Source organism: Oncorhynchus kisutch, linkage group LG23, assembly GCF_002021735.2.
Source record: "Oncorhynchus kisutch isolate 150728-3 linkage group LG23, Okis_V2, whole genome shotgun sequence".
Classification (NCBI taxonomy): Eukaryota; Metazoa; Chordata; class Actinopteri; order Salmoniformes; family Salmonidae; genus Oncorhynchus; species Oncorhynchus kisutch.
This window is the reverse complement of record NC_034196.2, coordinates 47,896,478-47,917,565: the sequence shown is the minus strand read 5'-3', so window position 1 is coordinate 47,917,565 and position 21,088 is coordinate 47,896,478. Positions and strand designations below refer to the sequence as shown.

Genomic DNA, 21,088 nt, shown 5'->3' with positions numbered 1-21,088 from the left:
TCCCAGGTATCCTCTCTCCTGTCCCTGCACAGAGCCAGAGACTATAGCAGCCAAGCTGAACCTTCAGACGTCAGGCTGAAAAATGTCCATCTCTCCATTACTCAGCTGGTTCTGCTGCTGCACTACATACATGACCAGGGAGGGAGGGAGGGAGGGAGGGAGGGAGGGAGGGAGGGAGGGGGAGGGAGGGAGGGAAGGAGAATGCGAGCGCCAGGCAGCAGGATCAGTACAGGCACATGGCCAGTGAATGAGAAAGCTCTCACTTTGACTGGATAACATCAACTACAGGACCCATACAGGACCAGCTTGGCACTCTGTCCCTCAACCTGGACACAGACCCAGACGCAGGCAGGCAGCCAACCTCTCTCCCCCTGCTAGGCTGTCACTGACCTCTCTCTCCTGTGCCTTACAGGATGGCTGAGGCTGAACTTCACAAGGAGAGGCTCCAAGCCCTTGCAGTAAGTCCCAAAACCAATTCCTCTAAATCTCTCTCTCTCTGTCTAACTCTGTTTCTCTCTCTCTCTCCCTCTCTGTCTCCCTCTGTCTCTCTCTCTCTCTCTCTCTCTGTCTACCTCTGTTTCTCTCTCTCTGTCTCTCTCTCTCTCTCCCTCTCTCTCAATTCAATAGGCTTTATTGGCATGAGAAACATATTATCATTGCTAAAGCAAGTGAAATAGACAAGACATAAACAATGTAAAATCTTTATCTTTCTCTCTGCTGATGTGGTTCGTATTGTTCATTGTTAATCTCATGTATCGTTGTGTTGTTGAGGGAGGAAAATGTGTGGTGGAAAGTTGGTGTTAAAGGAAAATGTCAACAACAACAAAAAAGTCTGATTTTGGTGGATAGTGATTGGCTGTTGGTTTTTATAGCTTCCTCTACAGCGACGTTCTGTTTGTTGACCGGTTCACAGTTTAGCGGGAGGGATGAAAAGCTCTCTGCTCTGAGCTGTTGTTGGAGTGCAGAGAAACAGTACGAGAGACTCTGAGATGGACAAAACACACACACACACACACACACACACACACACAGAAACACACACACACACACACACACACACACACACACACACAGAAACACACACACACACACAGAAACACACACACACAGAAACACACACACACACACAGAAACACACACAGAAACACACACACAGAAACACACAGAAACACACACAGAAACACACACAGAAACACACACAGAAACTCACACACACACAGAAACACACAGAAACACACAGAAACACACACACACACACACACACACACACACACACACACAGAAACACACACAGAAACACACACAGAAACACACACACACACAGAAACACACAGAAACACACACACACAGAAACACACACAGAAACACACACAGAAACACACACAGAAACACACACAGAAACACACACACACACACACACACAGAAACAGGGAGGAGCAGCAAGCGACAGATGGAAATACTATTTTGGCCGTGTTGTTACGTCCCTGTCATTCCGATATATATACTTGACTCCGACAAACACTGTACAGCCCAAGATACGTTGACATGGAGCGCAGTGCTAAGAGGGTTGTTTATTATAAAGGAAACTCCCATTCAACATTTTACATGTAATGCTGTTAGCACATCTCCGAGCCTGTTGTAATAGTGTAACACCTGAAGTACTATTTTAAATACTTTGAGATTTTGTCCAACCTGCCTGCAGTGGGTTGGCAGTTTATTCTATGGGTCCAACAAGCTCAATCAAGCAGAGATGAAATATTAGAATTGATTTCAAATCGTATTTGAACCCAGGTTTGAAGTGAATGTCAAATGACTGAGAGAGGAGGGTTTCTGTAAAAGGGTAAGTATAGAGTCTTTAATGGTAATCATGCTACAGGGATGATGTTGCAAATGGCACACTATTACCTATAAAGAGTCAAGCCGTTTCTCATCTGGCTCTATGGGTTAGCTCCCCTGGCATAGATAGAGAGATAGTTAACTTCCAGCGCCACAGGTCCACAAAGCTGTGAACCATCTGAGAGACAAGGCAAAAAGGGTATTCTATGCCACCTGGGGCGGCAGGGTAGCCTAGTGGTTACAGTGTTGGACTAGTAACCGAAAGGTTGCAAGTTCAAACCCCCGAGCTGACAAGGTACAAATCTGTCGTTCTGCCCCTGAACAAGGCAGTTAACCCACTGTTCCTAGGCCGTCATTGTAAATAAGAATTTGTTCTTAACTGACTTGCCTAGTTAAATAAAGGTAAAATAAAATTTAAAAAAGGAACATAAAATTTGACAAATAGGTTTTGGTGAAAAAATACTTGAATCAGTCATAGAGCCCATTGAATCCATTGCCCTTTATGGTTGTGAGGTCTGGGGTCCGCTCACCAACCAAGACTTCACAAAATGGGACCAACACCAAATTGAGACTCTGCATGCAGAATTCTGCTAAAATATTCTCCGTGTACAACGTAGAACACCAAATAATGCATGCAGAGCAGAATTAGGCCGAAACCCACTAATGATCAAAATCCAGAAAATAACCGTTCAATTCTACAACCACCTAAAAGGAAGCGATTCCGAAACCTTCCATAACAAAGCCATCACCTACAGAGAGATGAACCTGGAGAAGAGTCCCCTAAGCAAGCTGGTCCTGGGGCTCTGTTCACAAACACAAACATACCCCACAGAGCCCCAGGACCCAGCTGGTCCTGGAGCTCACAAACAAAAAAACAGAGCAAACTAGAATGCTATTTGTCCCTAAACAGAGAGTACACAGCGGCAGAATACCTGACCACTCTGACTGACCCAAACTTAAGGAAAGCTTAAACTTAAGGAAAGTGTAAACTCCCATATCTACTGGGTGAAATTCCACAGTGTGCCATCACAGCAGCAAGATTTGTGACCTGTTGCCACAAGAAAAGGGCAACCAGTGGAGAACAAACACCATTGTAAATACAACCCATATTTATGCTTATTTATTTTCCCTTGTGTACTTTAAACATTTGTACATTGTTACAACACTATAAATATATATAATATGACATTTATAACGTCTTTATTGTTTTGAAACTTCTGTATGTGTAATGTTTACTGTTAATTTTTATTGTTAATTTCACTTTTGTATATTATCTACCTCACTTGCTTTGGCAATGTTAACACGTTTCCCATGCCAATAAAGCCCCTTGAATTGAAGTAGATAGATAGATAGATAGATAGATAGATAGATAGATAGATAGATAGATAGATAGATAGATAGATAGATAGATAGATAGATAGATAGATAGATAGATAGATAGATAGATAGATAGATAGATAGATAGATAGATAGATAGATAGATAGATAGATAGATAGATAGATAGATAGATATGGCATAGACAGAGAGTATGTGTGCCAAATGGCACCCTATTCCCTATATAGTGCACTACTTTTCACCCCACACCTCCTCCTACATGCTTCACCGTGGGAACCACACATGCGGAGATCATCCATTCACCTATTCTACGTCTCACAAAGACACTGCGGTTGGAACCAAAAATGTCACATTTGGACTCATCAGACCAAATGACAGATGTCCATCGGTCTAATGTCCATTGCGCATGTTTGTTGGCCCAAACAAGTCTCTGCTTCTTATTGGTGTCCTTTAGTAGTGGTTTCTTTTCAACAATTCGACCATGAAGGCCTGATTCACGCAGTCTCCTCTGAACAGTTCATGTTGAGATGTGTCTGTTACTTGAACTCTGTGAAGCATTTATTTGGGCTGCAATCTGAGGTGCAGTTAAACTCTAATGAACTTATCCTCTGCAGCAGAGGTAACTCTGGTTCATCCTTTCCTGTGATGGTTCTCACGAGAGCCAGTTTCATCATAGTGCTTGATGGTTTTTGTGACTGCTCTTGAAGAAACTTTTCAACTTTCTTTTGAAGAATGAAAGTTCTTGAAATGTTCCTGATTGATTGACCTTCATTTCTGTCATTTCTCTTTGCTTATTTGAGTTGTTCTTGCCATACAATGGCAATACCACTTTACCAAATAGGGCTATATATATTTAACTAGTAAGTTAAGAACAAATTCTTACTTTCAATGATGGCCTAGGAACAATGGGTTAGCTGCCTTTTTCAGGGGCAGAATGACAGATTTTGACATTGTCAGCTCAGGGATTCGATCTTGCAACCTTCCGGTTACTAGTCCAATGCTCTAACTGCTAGGATACCTGCCGGCTATCTTCTGTATACCACCCTTACTGTACCTTGTCACAACACAATTGATTTGCTCAAAAGCATTAAACAGGTAAGAAATGCCACAAATGAACTTTTAAGGCACACCTGTTACTTGAAATGCATTCCAGGTGACTACCTCATGAAGCTGATTTGAGAGTTTGCCAAGAGTGTGCAAAGCTTTCATCAACGCAAAGGGTGGCTTATTTGAAGAATCTCAACTATAAAATATGTTTTGATTTAACACATTCTTTTTGGTTACTACATGATTCCATATGTGTTATTTCATAGTTTTCATGTCTTCACTATTATTCTACAATGTAGAAAATAGTACAAATAAAGAAAAGCCCTGGAATAGGTAGATGTGTCCAAACTTTTGACTGGTACTGTAGATAAAGATATCCCCTGATATTGACCCTTTACGCCTAACAGGCGAGCCATAAATATAAAAATGATCTTAATCCAAATTGTGGATTTCAAAGAAAACATGAATCGTCAGCATACAATCAGCAGCATACAATGACACCTTTGTTTTAAAATTTAATTTCTAACCGCTTGATATTATTGTTGTATCTGATTGTAATAGTGATCATTTCGATGACCACAATAAATAGATATGCCGATAGTGGACAACCTTGTTCTATTCCTCTTGACAGTTGAATACTTTTTGAGATGTAGGCATTCTTTATTATTTTATACCTAGGGTTACTCTACACATTTTTACCCATTGTATAAGAGATTCTCCAAAAATGTAATATTTCAGGCACTGAAGTGTAAGGGGTCTACAGTACTTAGATAGATTGGATCTTTAAACTTACCACCTTGGTCCTGTTTCAGTGATAGTGAAATCAGACCTTCTTGCTGATTACCTGATAGTCTACCATTTTTATAGGATGAAACATGCTAATAACGCTGGGTAAACCCAGGGAGTTATTTGAGAACTTGAGAGAATTTTTAATAATAATAATAATAATGTTATATAATAATAATAATAATTAAGCATAATGCTTCAGGAAACAGATAGTGGAAGAGTAAGTCAGCTAGCAAGGAATCGTTGTCATTTTATAACAGGTGACGATAAGCAGAAATAAGGGAGCACCATCTCTCATAGTAATCGATGTCGATGCGAGTTTCTCTTCCAAGCAATCCCCTTGTTCACAGCCAAAGCAAGCTAGCTAGCTACTAATAGTGCAACCGCCAAGTAACAGCACAGATGAAAAATTATTATTTCTACTTACTGTAGAAATTATTGTTGAAAACATGTCTAGGTTGGAACGGTTGCTGTTGAAATACGAATCAATTTTTATTCTGAACTGGAATAAATTGATTGAAGCAAGATGCTTTTTGAGGCAAACACTCTGGGTTGTTCATCTGCAGCAGGAAGCAGACTCCTGCCTGACTGAGAAAGCAGTAGATGTTCTGATCCAGTTTGGCACCACATACCCATGTGAGTCAGGGTTCTCAACTCTGGCATACGTAAAAAAAAACAAGTACAGAAACAGACTCCATGCTGAGCATGACCTCAGGGTTGCACTGGTTAAAACGGAGCCCAGAATAGACCTGCTCATTCCAGTTCAGAATGAAAATAATTTATTGTCTTTTAACAGCAACAGTTCCAACCTAGACAGATATGTAAGAGTGATTTTAATGGAGGAAGATGAACACGAATAGCAATTTATATGAATCAAATCAAATCAAATCAAATTTATTTATATAGCCCTTCGTACATCAGCTGATATCTCAAAGTGATGTACAGAAACCCAGCCTAAAACCCCAAACAGCAAGCAATGCAGGTGTAGAAGCACGAAATGATATGAGTATTTCATTTAATTGTAAATGTATTGTTATTTGTTTCTGTCTATATTGCATTTGTTTTAGGCATAAGGGTAATAAAATGTACCAATATTTACATATAGTTGCATGTTTTCATAAGCTTGGGTCCCAGGAAAACACAGAATTTCTCATTTGGGTCCCAGGCTGAAAAAGTTTAAGAAACACTGTTCTAGACGATTCTGTGCATCCAACTTTGTGGCAACAGTTTGGCCATTTCCTGTTTCAGCATGACAAAGCCCCTATGCACAAAGTGAGGTCCATACAGAAATGGTTTATCCATACAGAAATGGCCTTCACAGAGCCCTGACTTCAACTCCATCGAACACCTTTAGGATGAATTGGAACACCACCTGAGAGCCAGGCCTAATCGCCCAACATCAGTGGCCGACGTCACTACTGCTCTTGTGGCTGAATGGAAGCAAATCCCAGCAACAATGTTTTAGCACATCTAGTGGAAAGAATTCCCAGAGGAATGGAGTCTGTTATAGCAGCAAAGGAGGGACCAACTCGAGATGAATGCCCATGATTTTAGAATTAGGTGTTTGACAAGCAGATGTCCACATACTTTGGATAATGTTGTGTATGAACTCGTGCACAGATGCCTCAGGCCAAAAGGTTGCTGGATCAAATCCCCTAGCTGACAAGGTAAAAATGTATCGTTCTGCCCCTTGAGCAAGGCAGTTAACCCACTGTTCACCGGGGCCCAAAGACGTGGATCTCGATTAAGGCTGTCCCCCTGCACGTCTCTGATTCAGATGGGATGGTTTGAATGCAGAAGGCACATTTCAGTTGAAGGCATTCAGTTGTACAACTGACCTTTCCCCTTTTCCCCTTTCCCCCTTTCCCCCTTTTCCCCCTTTCCCCTTTCCCCTTTCCCTCATTCTAGATTCAACCTCTTCTATTACGTTATCCTGCATACTGCGTGTCTGTTTATCTCTTTAGGTGCTCTGTTGTCATGGATACATAGTCTACTTTGTTTTCCGGTTTGCCAACAGTGCCCTCTAGCCTGCCTTGTATTCTCTTTGCCCATATCCTAAAGTTGTTTGTTATTGAAGTGCGAGGGTGATAATTCAGATCATCTTGGTTCTTTCTCATTTCATCTAAAATAACCAGCTTTTGATTTATGGAGATCAGATCACTTACTTTGGAAGCATTGTTGAAGTCATTGTCGGTGGAGTTATTTAAATTAATGTCACTGGATGAGTTCCTAAATCTTTTGGCAGAGACCAAGTGTCTTGCCGGGTTTTTATGGCCAGCCTGAGTTAAGGCATCCCCGCAATCCATGTTGCTGTTGGAATAGTAGTGTTGGTCAATAGAAGATTCCAGATCCCTGTCATGGGATGGATCCACCATCTCCAGTTCGGGTAACCTCACAGTTGTTTACATTTCTGGAATGTTTTGCTCACCTCACTACAAAGGTATTGGTAAACGTTCATTAGCAGGGCGTTGTGGGGACGAGGTGTCCCAGTAGGCTACACGTAGCTATGTGTGTGGAAAACATTTAATCACAGGTAAGACATTTAATTTATTTAGTACAGTCCATTTGTAACTACACTAACTACTTGTAGCTGTTTGTTTGTGTTGTGGTCTTGCCTAGCTTAGGCGGTAGCTGGCTATCTCTCACTTACTCAAGTGGCTGCTGGTATCGTCATGAAAAGGGGCAGAGTGAATTTACGTATCCTTGGCTTGTTGTTTTCTTCTAAAGGCTAGCGCCCCATCTTGACAACTTCCGGTGAAATTATAGAGCGCGAAATTCAAAATACAAAAATAGTAATATTAACCATTCATGAAAATACAAGTGTCATGCATAATTTAAAAGCTTAACTTCTTGTTAATCCAACCGCTTTGTCAGTTTCAAAAAGGCTTTACGGCGAATGCAATAATCTGAGGACAGCATACAAAAGCATAAAAAACATTTTCCAAACCAGCAGAGGCGTCACAAAAGTCAGAATTAGCTATAAAATAATTCACTTACCTTTGAAGATCTTCCTCTGTTTGCAATCCCAACGGTCCCAGCAACACAACAAATGGTTGGTTTGTTCGATAAAGTCCTTCTTTAGATCCCCAAAAAAGTTTAGTTGGCGCATTTGATTCAGTAATCCACCCGTTCCAGTCGTTCAACATGCAGATAAAGCAAGTCAAACAACGTTTCTAATCAATCCTCAGGTACCCTAATATGTAAATAAATAATACAATTTAAGGCGGAGAAGAGTATGTTCATTACCGTAAAGATAAATAACGAAGTGCCCACCCTCATCCACGCGCACCACAAGACTACAGTCAAAATGAGCGCCAACTTGAAAAAATACATATTCTAGTTCATTTTTCTTAAAACAAGCCTGAAACCCTTTTTAAAGACTGTTGTCATCTAGAAGAAGCCATAGGAACTGCAATCTGGGAGGAGTTATTTTGAAAATCCCATAGACAAGTGTTAACCTCAACAACAACAAAAATCCAGGTGGATTCTCCTCGGGTTTTCACCATATCAGTTCTGTTAGACTCACAGACATTATTGTAACAGTTTTAGAAACTTCAGAGGGATTTTTTTTATCCAATACTACCAATTATATGCATATCCTGGCTTCTGTGCCTGAATAACAGGCCGTTTACTTTGGGCACGTCAGTCATCCGAACTTCCGAATACTGCCCCCTAGCCTTGAGGTTCTTGATATTTCAGAGATCTTACCTTCTGTTTTTTGCGATGCTCTGGATCGACATGTACAAAAATGTTCCAGTTCCCGCTAATATCCAGCAATTTCGCACAGCAATTGAAGAGGAGTAGAACAACAGGCCACAATCAACAGCCTGATCATGTAAAGGAGATGTGTCACGCTGCATGAGGCAAATGGTGGTCACACTAACTACTGACTGGTTTTCTGATCCACACCCCTACCCTTTTTTAATGTATCTGTGATCAACAGATGCATATCTGTATTCCCAGTCATGTGAAATCCATAGATTAGGGCCTAATGAATTTATTTACATTTTCAGAGTTTTACATGTAACTAAGTAAAATCTTTGAAATTGTTGCTTGTTGAGTTTATATTTTTGTTCAGTATAAGTCAGAGAAGGCTGGTGGGAGGAGCTATAATAGGACAGGTTCATTGTAATGGATGGAATGGAATAAATGGATCGGTATCAAACATATGGAAACCACATGTTTGACTAGCTAGCTGGCTAACGTTTCCTACCTATGGAACCTTATCGTAAAGAGTTACCAAAATGTAATTTTCTGACTCATAGAATTTCCTCAAGATTGTCCTGATATCCAAAATACTTCAAATCAAAATGTTGTGATATTGAACAATGAAGTTACGTATTTGAAAATATCTACATGAGTCAATCCACAAATATATGTATTTCCTGTTAACAAGTCATTTACGGTTTCTATGCCTTTAATATTCCATGTGGGTCAACGTATTAGTGAATTGTGAAAATCAATCCAAGGATCGTTCCATAGGGTTGTGTTTGTAGGGAGCGATATTGGTTCATTTTCCTCCATATTGTAGTTAACTATATAGTTGTTAATGTTCTCAGCTTTATCCTTTCAAAATAGACAACATATTCTGGGTATGAGTATGTGTGTCTTCAATATGTTCCCATTGTTCCTCTTTAGTGGTTTTAACTATGTTGCAAGTAAAAGCCCTGGGTGGTGAGCTGATACAATTCCAGATCTGGAAGGGAAGTCAAAATGTATCCCCCCCCCTCACGCACGCACACACGCACGCACGCACACACACACACACACACACACACACACACACACACACACACACACACACACACACACACACACACACACACACACACACACACACCGCTCCCCCTTATCCCCCTAACAGAGAGATGTCCCGCTGTACCCCACTCCAGCTGATATAACAGACTGGGATCAGCTGGAAGGTCTTAGCGTTAGGATCCAACCAGCTGATGTAACAGACTGGGATCAGCTGGAAGGTCTTAGCGTTAGGATCCAACCAGCTGATATAACAGACTGGGACCAGTTGGAAGGTCTTAGCGTTAGGATCCAACCAGCTGATATAACAGACTGGGACCAGCTGGAAGGTCGTAGGGTTAGGATCCAACCAGCGTATATAACAGACTGGGACCAGCTGGAAGGTCTTAGCGTTAGGAACCAGCCAGCTGATATAACAGACTGGGACCAGCTGGAAGGTCTTAGCGTTAGGATCCAACCAGCTGATATAACAGCAGACTGGGACCAGCTGGAAGGTCTTAGCGTTAGGAACCAGCCAGCTGATATAACAGACTGGGACCAGTTGGAAGGTCTTAGCGTTAGGATCCAACCAGCTGATATAACAGACTGGGACCAGCTGGAAAGTCGTAGGGTTAGGATCCAACCAGCGTATATAACAGACTGGGACCAGCTGGAAGGTCTTAGCGTTAGGAACCAGCCAGCTTATATAACAGACTGGGACCAGCTGGAAGGTCTTAGCGTTAGGATCCAACCAGCTGATATAACAGCAGACTGGGACCAGCTGGAAGGTCTTAGCGTTAGGAACCAACCAGCTGATATAACAGACTGGGACCAGCTGGAAGGTCTTAGCGTTAGGATCCAACCAGCTGATATAACAGCAGACTGGGACCAGCTGGAAGGTCTTAGCGTTAGGATCCAACCAGCTGATATAACAGCAGACTGGGACCAGCTGGAAGGTCTTAGCGTTAGGAACCAACCAGCTGATATAACAGCAGACTGGGACCAGCTGGAGGGACTGCTTTTAGCATTTACAGACCTCTCCGAGTCCGTGTGGGAGTTGCAGCGATGGGACAAGACTGTAACTACCAATTGGTCGGGAAAAAAAAGATGCATTAACGTTTACATCAACAGAGAGTGGGTTGGCTTGAACCATTTAACTAATTAAATAAATCAGTTACAGACACATTTTAAGGCCCCTTTGAAATAGTCATGTGGACTATTAACTGCTAATGCTAACGTTCTCCACATAGGTGAATGTTTGAGATGCCGACAATAGTCATATGACTAGGGCAGGTATCGATTTCTCACGCAGAATGTGTGTGTGTGTGTGTGGGGGGGGGGGGGGCTCTCAGGTCCACACCAACTATCAGTGGCATTTAACCACATGCTTGAGTGGGTCAGGATGTCAGTCCTAGTCTATTCTAGTCTCCTAATCCTAATCTATCCTAGTCCTAGTCTATTCTAGTCCTAGTCTATCCTTGTCCCCTAGTCCTAGTCTATCCTAGTCTCCTAGTCCTGGTCCACTACTGTGTGATTCTAGTTACTCCTAGTCCATTAGGGTTAGGGTTACTAGATACTAGATACTCTGGGATGGCTCAACTTCCTCCAGCTAAATCTTGACAAGGCCAAGGTAATTATTGTTGGAGCAAAAGCACAGAGAGAGAATCTGGCCGCACATTTGAATCCACAGGCAATAAAGACCAAACACCAGGTCAAAAAACCTAGTTGTGATTTTAGATTCTGAACACCATTTCGAGACAAACATTTGTACTCAGACTGATATGGAGAGACTCATCCATGATTTTATTACAAGCAGGCTTGACTACTGTAATGCTCTCCTGTCTGGTCTACCCAAGAAAGCCATGTGTCAACAGCAAAACATACAGAATGCCCTAATACAGACATGCTGTTAAGTTATGTACCCAGTATGTTCCTCAGGTCCTCTGGCACTGGCCTTATAACTATCCCAAAGCCTCAGACCAAGAGGCATGGAGAGACAGCCTTTAGTTACTATGCCCTCAGTCTCTGGAATAGCTGCCAGAGAACCTGAGGGGGACCAAGAGGCATGGAGAGACAGCCTTTAATTACTATGCCCCTAGCCTCTGGAATAGCCTGCCAAAGAACCTAAGTGTGACCAAGAGACAAGGAGAGACGGCTTTTAGTTATTATGCCCCCAGCCTTTAGTTATTTTCAATGTTTTCATTTGTTTTTTTCCTGTGAAGCACATTGTGTTGCATTCCATGTCTGAAATGTGCTGTATGAATACAGTTTGATTAGATTTGACTACTGGAGACCAGTCACTCTGTAATGCCTTGAGAGGTGAATAGGGCCAGGAGTGTTTCCGGATCATATCACCAGAAGAAATTCCCAGCAAGTACATCAAGTAAACAGATGAGGTTGTTTCAAAACCATACATCTACCAACAAGCTTTCCTTGTTGTTGTCACGATCGTCTGAATGAATGGGCCAAGGAGCAGCGTACTTAGAGTTCCACATGTTTAATAAATATGAAACTCACCAAAAACAAAACGAAGAGAACAAACCGTGATGTTCTGCGCTGCTCACAGGCAGCTACACAAAAACAAGATCCCACAAACAACAGGTGGGAAAAGGCTGCCTAAATATGATCTCCAATCAGAGACAACGATAGACCCAGGTTTGCCTCTGATTGGGAACCATACCAGGCCAACAAAGAAATAGAAAACATAGATTGCCCACCCTAGTCACACCCTGACCTAACCAAATAGAGAATTAAAATGATTCCTAAGGTCAGGGCGTGACAGTTGTGACATTATATATTTCTCATCTTTGCTCTAAGATCTTTGAGGTAGTGAAAATTCAAAAGTTTTCAAAGGCGCAAGTTAGAAAGTTTACAGGAGGGTAGGGTTAGGGTAGGGTTAGGGTTAGGGTTAGGTTAGGGTAGGGTTAGGGTTAGGGTAGGGTAGGGTTAGCCAACCTGACCAGAGTTCCAACATGCTCTACAGCCACACCCCTCAAACTAAACTATGTGTGAGTAGAGAAGGCCAAGAGTGACAGCTGCTGCTAAAATTAGCCCCTGTCCCATAACGCTTGTCCCATAGCCATACCGCGTGTATCTCCTACCCCAGTCCACAACACTAACAGGGGCTCTGTTGAAGAAGGAATGGGGATGGGGGGTAGGAGGGGGTGAAGAGGGGGTGAAGAGGGGGTAGGAGGGGTCCGAAGAGGGGGCCTGAAGGGGTCTGGAGAGGAGGTTCTGAAGGGGGGTAGGAGGAGGTCTGAAGAAGGGGTCTGAATGTGGTAGTGGTAGGTCTGAAGAGGTCCGAAGAAAGGTTTGGAGAGGATTCTGAAGAGGGTGTTCTGAGGAGGGGATAGGAAGGGATCAGAAGAGGGGGGAGGAGGGGGTTTTGAAGTCATTAGTGTCAACATGACCGTGTCAGCGTGCATTGCGCCCAGCCCGCCACAGGAGTCGCTAGAGCGCGACGGGACAAGAACAACCCTTCCCTATGCCAGACGACGATGGGCCAAATGTGCGCCGCCCCATAGGTCTCCCGGTCGTGGACGGCTGCGACTGAGCCTGGACTCGAACCAGGTTCTCTAGTGGCACAGCTGGCACTGCATCCACTGAGCCACATATTCTAAATTCCATTCCTTTACTTTAGATTTTTGCGTATTGTGTCTAGATGTTAGTTGTTAGATACTGCACTGTTGGTACCAGAAACACAAGCATTTCACTACACCAGCAATAACATCTGCTGAACACGTGTATGTGACCAATAAGATTTGAGAGGAGAGGAGAGGAGCGAGGCCTGACTGCATGGCTGCCCTGGTCTCAACACACACGCATATGCACACACACACATCCACCCTCCTCCCCCTCAGGCCAGTTAATTAGAGGTATAGAGGGAAAGGAGCTCTCTGCTGATTGGACCATGTGATAAAGCCGCAGAGTGCAGCTGGCCGATCATCCAGCCTGTAACAGCTCTAGAGACTTCCATAGCACTGCAATGCAAACCTGGGTTCACATACTATTGGACATCATTGGTAATACTTTACATTAGCTTCATTGAGGTTGTATGTTGCAATGAAACAAATAGGAATCTTCCAAAACGTGTGAGCCCCGTCCACCTGGCACTTCAGGCAGGCTAAAGTACATGCTGAAACTCTTTGAAATATTTGAAGTAGTGTTTGAACCCAGGTTTGCTTCTGACTGAGGTTTAGAGCTGAGCACTAAAACACAGGGTACTGAAGCGCCAAGCTCCAACCGACTTAACCCAAACCAATTCAATAGCGACTCTAGGAAAATACCTCTTCCCTTCTCATGACTCAGATAGCAGCAGTACAGTCATACAGGAAACCATTAACTTCTTATAGCTGGGGTATTGAGTAGCTTGGATGAAATAGGTGCCCAGAGTAAACTGCCTGCTCCTCAGTCCCAGTTGCTAATAGACATAAGAATTCTCCGGTTGGAACGTTATTGAAGATTTATGATAAAAACATCCTAAAGATTGATTCTATACTCCTTTTCTACGAACTGTAATATAACTTTTTGAACTTTTTCGTCCGACGTTCGGCTGGACCTGCACGCGCGTTTGGATTTGTGTACTAAACGCCCTAACAAAAGAAGCTATTTGGACATAAAATTATGAACTTTATCGAACAAATCAAACATTTATTGTGGAACTTGGATTCCTGGGAGTGCATTCTGATGAAGATCATCAAAGGTAAGGGAATATTTATAATGTTATTTCTGATTTATGTTGACTCCAACATGGCGGATATATTTATTTGTTTTTTGAGTGCCGTTCTCAGATTATTGCACTTGTATTTGCATCAACATTTATTATGAGTATTTCTGTAAATTGATGTGTACTTGTATGTTTGAGGAATTTTAATTATGAGATTTCTGTTGTTTTAACTAATGCATCCAATTAGTGACTAGCCAATATGAAAAAAATACAAAAGTATACAATGGAATAAATACTGTGCTATTACTTTTATTTACAGCATTGTGCTGTTTGTTTAATTCAATATCTATAGTACCTAACATCCGACTTGGACAACATTTAGTCTAACAATGAGTTATACATGAGGAAGGAATCCAGAGAAATGGTCAACAGTCACCCAAGGACACCCCACACCCCAAGGACCCCTCACACTCCACAACCCCCCTCCCCCCCACACCCCAAGGACCCCCCACACCCCCCACACTCCACACACCCCCCCACACCCCAAGGACCCCCACACCCCCCACACTCCACATACCCCCCCACACTCCACACACCCCCCCACACCCCAAGGACCCCCACACCCCCCACACTCCACACTCCGCATACCCCCCCACACCCCCCACACACTCCACAGACCCCCCAGACCCCAAAGACCCCCACACGACCCACACCCCCCAGACCCCCCATTCTTAGTGAAGTTGGTGATGTTTTCCCCCCCCCCCCATAGTTCAGAGAAATTAGTCGTTGAAGTTGTCCCATTCTACATCCTCGTACTAGTAGGTTCTGACATGTTTTACTGTTGCCTTTTGTAGGACCGCAGATTTAACAAATGATTTTTAAAATGATGGGGGGGGGGGGGGGGGGGGGGGGGCGGACGCAGTCGGGGTCTCTACTTACGGTTCAGAGTTAGAATAGTAGAACAAATAAGGTGCAATTTAGAAATGTGGTTCTGCATCAGCAGTTTTCCTCTTGTTGTGTCAGACGCTGATAGACGCTCAATTAGCCATGTCAGCTAAGATGTTTTAGATTGGTGAGATGGCCAGCTATCTAAACCTGTAGTAATCACGGTCCAATTACTAGGGGCCCCCCATTGGTTTTATTTATCACTCTCACTCAGATATTATATTTAAAAAACTGCATTTTTCTCCACCCTGTGGCAACATGTGTAGAATTGCATGAGTTCCTCATGAGTTCAGATATTTTGTAGCCCCCACCCCCATCAGAGTGGCCCTCCCTGGGCTAGATCATGTGATCATGTGTCCCAGGGCAGCAGGGCAGAGTGGTGTGGTTAGCAGACATTGATGAGAAGTAGTGTAGTGGACCCACTGGGGCAGCACTGGGGAAGCAGTTAAATGCAATGAGTTAATTAGAGTGAGAGATCAGGGCTGTGATCTGTGTTGAGACCAAGAAACAGAGACCCAAACAATGAAGCCCTGTTGTAAAGAGGTCCTTTTGTAAAGAGGTCCTGTTGTAAAGAGGTTCTGTTGTAAAGATGTCTGTTGTAAAGAGGTTCTGTTGTAAAGAGGTCTGTTGTAAAGAGGGTCTGTTGTAAAGAGTCCTGTTGTAAAGAGGGTCTGTTGTAAAGAGGTCCTGTTGTAAAGATGTCCTGTTGTAAAGAGGTTCTGTTGTAAAGAGGGTCTGTTGTAAAGAGGGTCTGTTGTAAAAGAGGTCCTGTTGTAAAGAGGTCCTGTTGTAAAGAGGTCTGTTGTAAAAGAGGTCCTGTTGTAAAGAGGTTCTGTTGTAAAGAGGTTCTGTTGTAAAGAGGTTCTGTTGTAAAGAGGGTCTGTTGTAAAGAGTTCTGTTGTAAAGAGGTCCTGTTGTAAAGAGGTCCTGTTGTAAAGAGGTCCTGTTGTAAAGAGGTTCTGTTGTAAAGAGTTCTGTTGTAAAGAGGTCCTGTTGTAAAGAGGTCCTGTTGTAAAGAGGTTCTGTTGTAAAGAGGTCCTGTTGTAAAGAGGTCCTGTTGTAAAGAGGTCCTGTTGTAAAGAGGTCCTGTTGTAAAGAGGTCCTGTTGTAAAGAGTTCTGTTGTAAAGAGTTCTGTTGTAAATAGGTCCTGTTGTAAAGAGGTCTGTTGTAAAGAGGTCCTGTTGTAAAGAGTTCTGTTGTAAAGAGGTCCTGTTGTAAAGAGGGTCTGTTGTAAAGACATCCTTGTTGCAAAGAGGTCCGTAAAGAGGTCCGTGTGGTTAATACCGTGTGGTTAACACCGTGTGGTTAGTACCGTGTGGTTAATACTGTTGGGAGGGGTTAGTCAGGACATTGAACTGTGGGGAGGGGATAGTCAGGACATTGAACTGTGGGGAGGGGATAGTCAGGACATTGAGCTGTGGGGAGGGGTTAGTCAGGACATTGAACTGTGGGGAGGGGTTAGTCAGGGCATTGAACTGTGGGGGGGGGGTTAGTCAGGACATTGAACTGTGGGGAGGGGTTAGTCAGGGCATTGAACTGTGGGGGCGGGGGGGGGGGGGGGGGTAGTCAGGGCATTGAACTGTGGGGGAGGGGTTAGTCAGGACAGGAAGTATAATTCAACACGTTGAATCACTAGCCAGAGAGCAAGGGGAGTTTGGAAGGTCCACAGGGCCACACACCCTCTACAACACACACACACACACCCTCTACAACACACACACCCTCTACAACACACACACACACCCTCTACAACACACACACCCTCTACAACACACACACACACACCCTCTACAACACACACACGCCCACCCTCTACAACACACACACCCTCTACAACACACACACCCACCCTCTACAACACACACACGCCCACCCTCTACAACACACACGCCCACCCTCTACAACACACACACCCACCCTCTACAACACACCCACCCTCTACAACACACACACCCTCTACAACACACACACACACCCTCTACAACACACACACCCTCTACAACACACACACACACCCTCTACAACACACACACACACCCTCTACAACACACACACACACACACCCTCTACAACACACACACACACCCTCTACAACACACACACACCCTCTACAACACACACACACACACCCTCTACAACACACACACCCTCTACAACACACACACACACACACCCTCTACAACACACACACACCCTCTACAACACACACACCCTCTACAACACACACACACACACCCTCTACAACACACACACACACACCCTCTACAACACACACACCCACCCTCTACAACACACACACACCCACCCTCTACAACACACCCACCCTCTACAACACACACACACCCTCTACAACACACACACACCCTCTACAACACACACACCCTCTACAACACACACACACACACACACACACACACCCTCTACAACACACACACACACACACACACCCTCTACAACACACACACCCTCTACAACACACACACACACACCCTCTACAACACACACACACACCCTCTACAACACACACAGACACCCTCTACAACACACACACCCACCCTCTACAACACACACACACCCACCCTCTACAACACACCCACCCTCTACAACACACACACACCCTCTACAACACACACACACACCCTCTACAACTCACACACCCTCTACAACACACACACACACACCCTCTACAACACACACACACACCCTCTACAACACACACACCCTCTACAACACACACACACACCCTCTACAACACACACACACACCCTCTACAACACACACACACACCCTCTACAACACACACACACACCCTCTACAACACACACACACACACCCTCTACAACACACACACACCCTCTACAACACACACACCCTCTACAACACACACACACACCCTCTACAACACACACACCCTCTACAACACACACACCCTTCGTTGAACGCTGTATACCATGTGCATCCTGTACATACGACTAGTAAAAGTTGAAACTTTAACTTTTGACCACAACCCTGTGGTGCCTGGAAGTCAGAACACTACATAGGGATTTAACCAGGATCTTTTCGTCATCAAGTGTTGTGTTGTTTTACAGGAGAAAAGGAAAAGACAGTCAGAAATAGAGGACAAAAGGAGACAGCTGGACGATCTGGTGCTGCAGCTTCAACATCTCAAGGTAAACTCAGTGACTACGTTTTTGTTGTTTTGACTCCAGCACTTTGGATTTCAAATGATACAATGACTATGAGGTCAATGTGCAGACTGACAGATTTAATTTGAGTATTGTCTGTGTGTGTGTGTGTGTGTGTGTGTGTGTGTGTGTGTGTGTGTGTGTGTGTGTGTGTGTGTGTGTGTGTGTGTGTGTGTGTGTGTGTGTGTGTGTGTGTGTGTGTGTGTGTGTGTGTGTGCGTGTGTGTGTGCGTGTGTGCGTCTGTGCGTCTGTGCGTGCGTGTGTGTGTGCGCATATGTGTGACACATATATGTCACCTACTGTATGTTCTGCTATTATGAGAGAAATCTAACAATGGACCAGGATTAGCCAATAGAACTGTACTGCTTGTTCTCAGCAAACTACAACCAGGACTTCAAGCTGACATTTACTGAGCCTTCTGAATGTTTTCTTACTTATTTCACATTCTGAATTCAATATTGATTTAATAGTTTTTTCTCAACTACAAACGCCATGATGATAAAGTGAGAACAAATTTATTGAAAACATAAACATTAAATGTACATAATTATTCACACCCCTTAGTCAATACATGTTAGAATCACAGCGATTACAGCTGTGAGTCTTTGTGGGTAAGAGGACCTCTAAGCTCTAAGAGCTTTACACACCTGGATTGTAAAATATTTGCACATTACACTTTTTAAAATGCTTCAAGCTCTGTGAAGTTGGTTGTTTATCAGTGCTGGACATCTGTTTTCAAGTCTTGTCATTGATTTTTGAGCCCAAACTGTAACTAGACCAAGAACATTCATTGCAACTCCGGTGTTTAAGATTATTTTCCTGCTGAAAGGTGAATTTGTCTCCCAGTGTCTGTTGGAAATGTTGTTTATTTTATCCTAAGAAACTCCCTAATCCTTGCCGATGACAAGCATACCCATAACATGATGTAGCCACCACCATGCTTGTTACGGATACAGTTATCCTGTGTGTGTGTGTGTACCCTGTGTGTGTGTTTCTTTTCTCTCCTTGCTGGTGGGAAAAGGGGGAAACCAAGGCAAGTCGCCCATGGGCATACACTACCCGTAGGTGAACTTTGTTAAATACACTAGTTAGAACTGGGCGGACCACCCACTGTATTTTTGCTTAGTTAGTTAGCTGTTGTTAAAGTAGGCTAGTCTAGCTTAGGGGTGTTTTTGTATATTTATTGTTTCTTTCCTTGGGTCCAGCTCAGCCCCTTTTCCTGCTCCCCCCATTACCGTGTGTTTATAAATAAACCTGGAGTTTGACGGTAGATTTCTTTTGTTGTGGTTATTTCGTTCACACTTTTACTTTGTCACAATAATTTGCATGAGTTATGTTACGGGTCTCATTTACCATCCCCACTAAACTGTCGGGCCAAAAGGGATTCGTAACAATGCTTGAAAATATGGAGAGTGGTACTCAGTGATGTGTTGTGTTGGATTTGCCCCAAACATGTGTTCAGGACATGAAGTTAATTTATTTGCTGCATTTTTTGTATTTTTACTTCCCTTTACCTGTTGCAAACAGGATGCATGTTTTGGAAAATATTTATTCTGTTCCTTCTTTCATTTTATCATGAAAGCTTGCTATAACTAAAGGATTGAATACTTATTGACTACAGATATTTTTTATTAATTTGTAAAAATTTCTAAAAACATAATTCCACTTTGACATTATGGGGTATTATTTTATTTAACCAGGCAAGTCAGTTAAGAACACATTCGTATTTACAATGACGGCCTAGAAACAGTGGGATAACTGCCTTGTTCAGGGGCAGAACAACAGATTTTCACCTGGTCAGCTTGGGGATTCTATCTTGCAACCTTTCGGTTACTAGTCCACTGCTCTAACCACTAGGCTACCTGCTGCCCCACTAGGATACCTGTCCCATTATGGGGTATTGTGTGTAGGCCAGTGACAAAACATCTCAATTTATTCAATTTAAACAACAAAATGTGGAAAAAGGCAAGAGGTGTGAATAGCTTCTGAAGGCTCTGTATGGCATTTGACCAGAACACAGATTTCCCACAGAGAGGCAGTCAGAATACAGATTTCCCACAGATAGAGAGGCAGTCAGAATACAGATTTCCCACAGATAGAGAGGCAGTCAGAACACAGATTTCCCACAGATAGAGGCAGTCAGAACACAGATTTCCCACAGATAGAGAGGCAGTCAGAACACCGATTTCCCACAGATAGAGAGGCAGTCAGAACACCGATTTCCCACAGATAGAGAGGCAGTCAGAACACAGATTTCCCACAGATAGAGGCAGTCAGAACACAGATTTCCCACAGATAGAGGCAGTCAGAACACAGATTTCCCACAAATAGAGGCAGTCAGAACACAGATTTCCCACAGAGGCAGTCAGAACACAGATTTCCCACAGATAGAGGGCCAGTCAGAATCCAGAGGAGTTTCTCTCATTCCAGTCCTTTTAACACTACACACATTTAGAGCTGACTGTGTATGAGTCCCAAATGGTTCCCTATTTACTAGTGTCTATAGTTCGTTACTTTCAGCCAGAGCCCTGAGGGCCCTGGTCAACGATAGT

At 43.3% G+C, this 21,088-nt stretch overlaps 1 protein-coding gene across 1 annotated transcript in view; it reads left to right on the top strand.

Moving 5' to 3' along the window:
- The first annotated feature begins 247 nt into the window (after positions 1-247).
- LOC109882309 (paralemmin-2-like) overlaps positions 248-21,088 on the top strand; it is a 74,739-nt gene continuing 53,898 nt past the window's right edge. The window contains exons 1-2 of the mRNA XM_031802299.1: positions 248-458; positions 18,441-18,521. Of these exons, the coding sequence (XP_031658159.1) occupies positions 414-458; positions 18,441-18,521 (126 nt within the window). The 5' untranslated portion in view covers positions 248-413. The remainder of the gene's footprint in view (positions 459-18,440; positions 18,522-21,088) is intronic.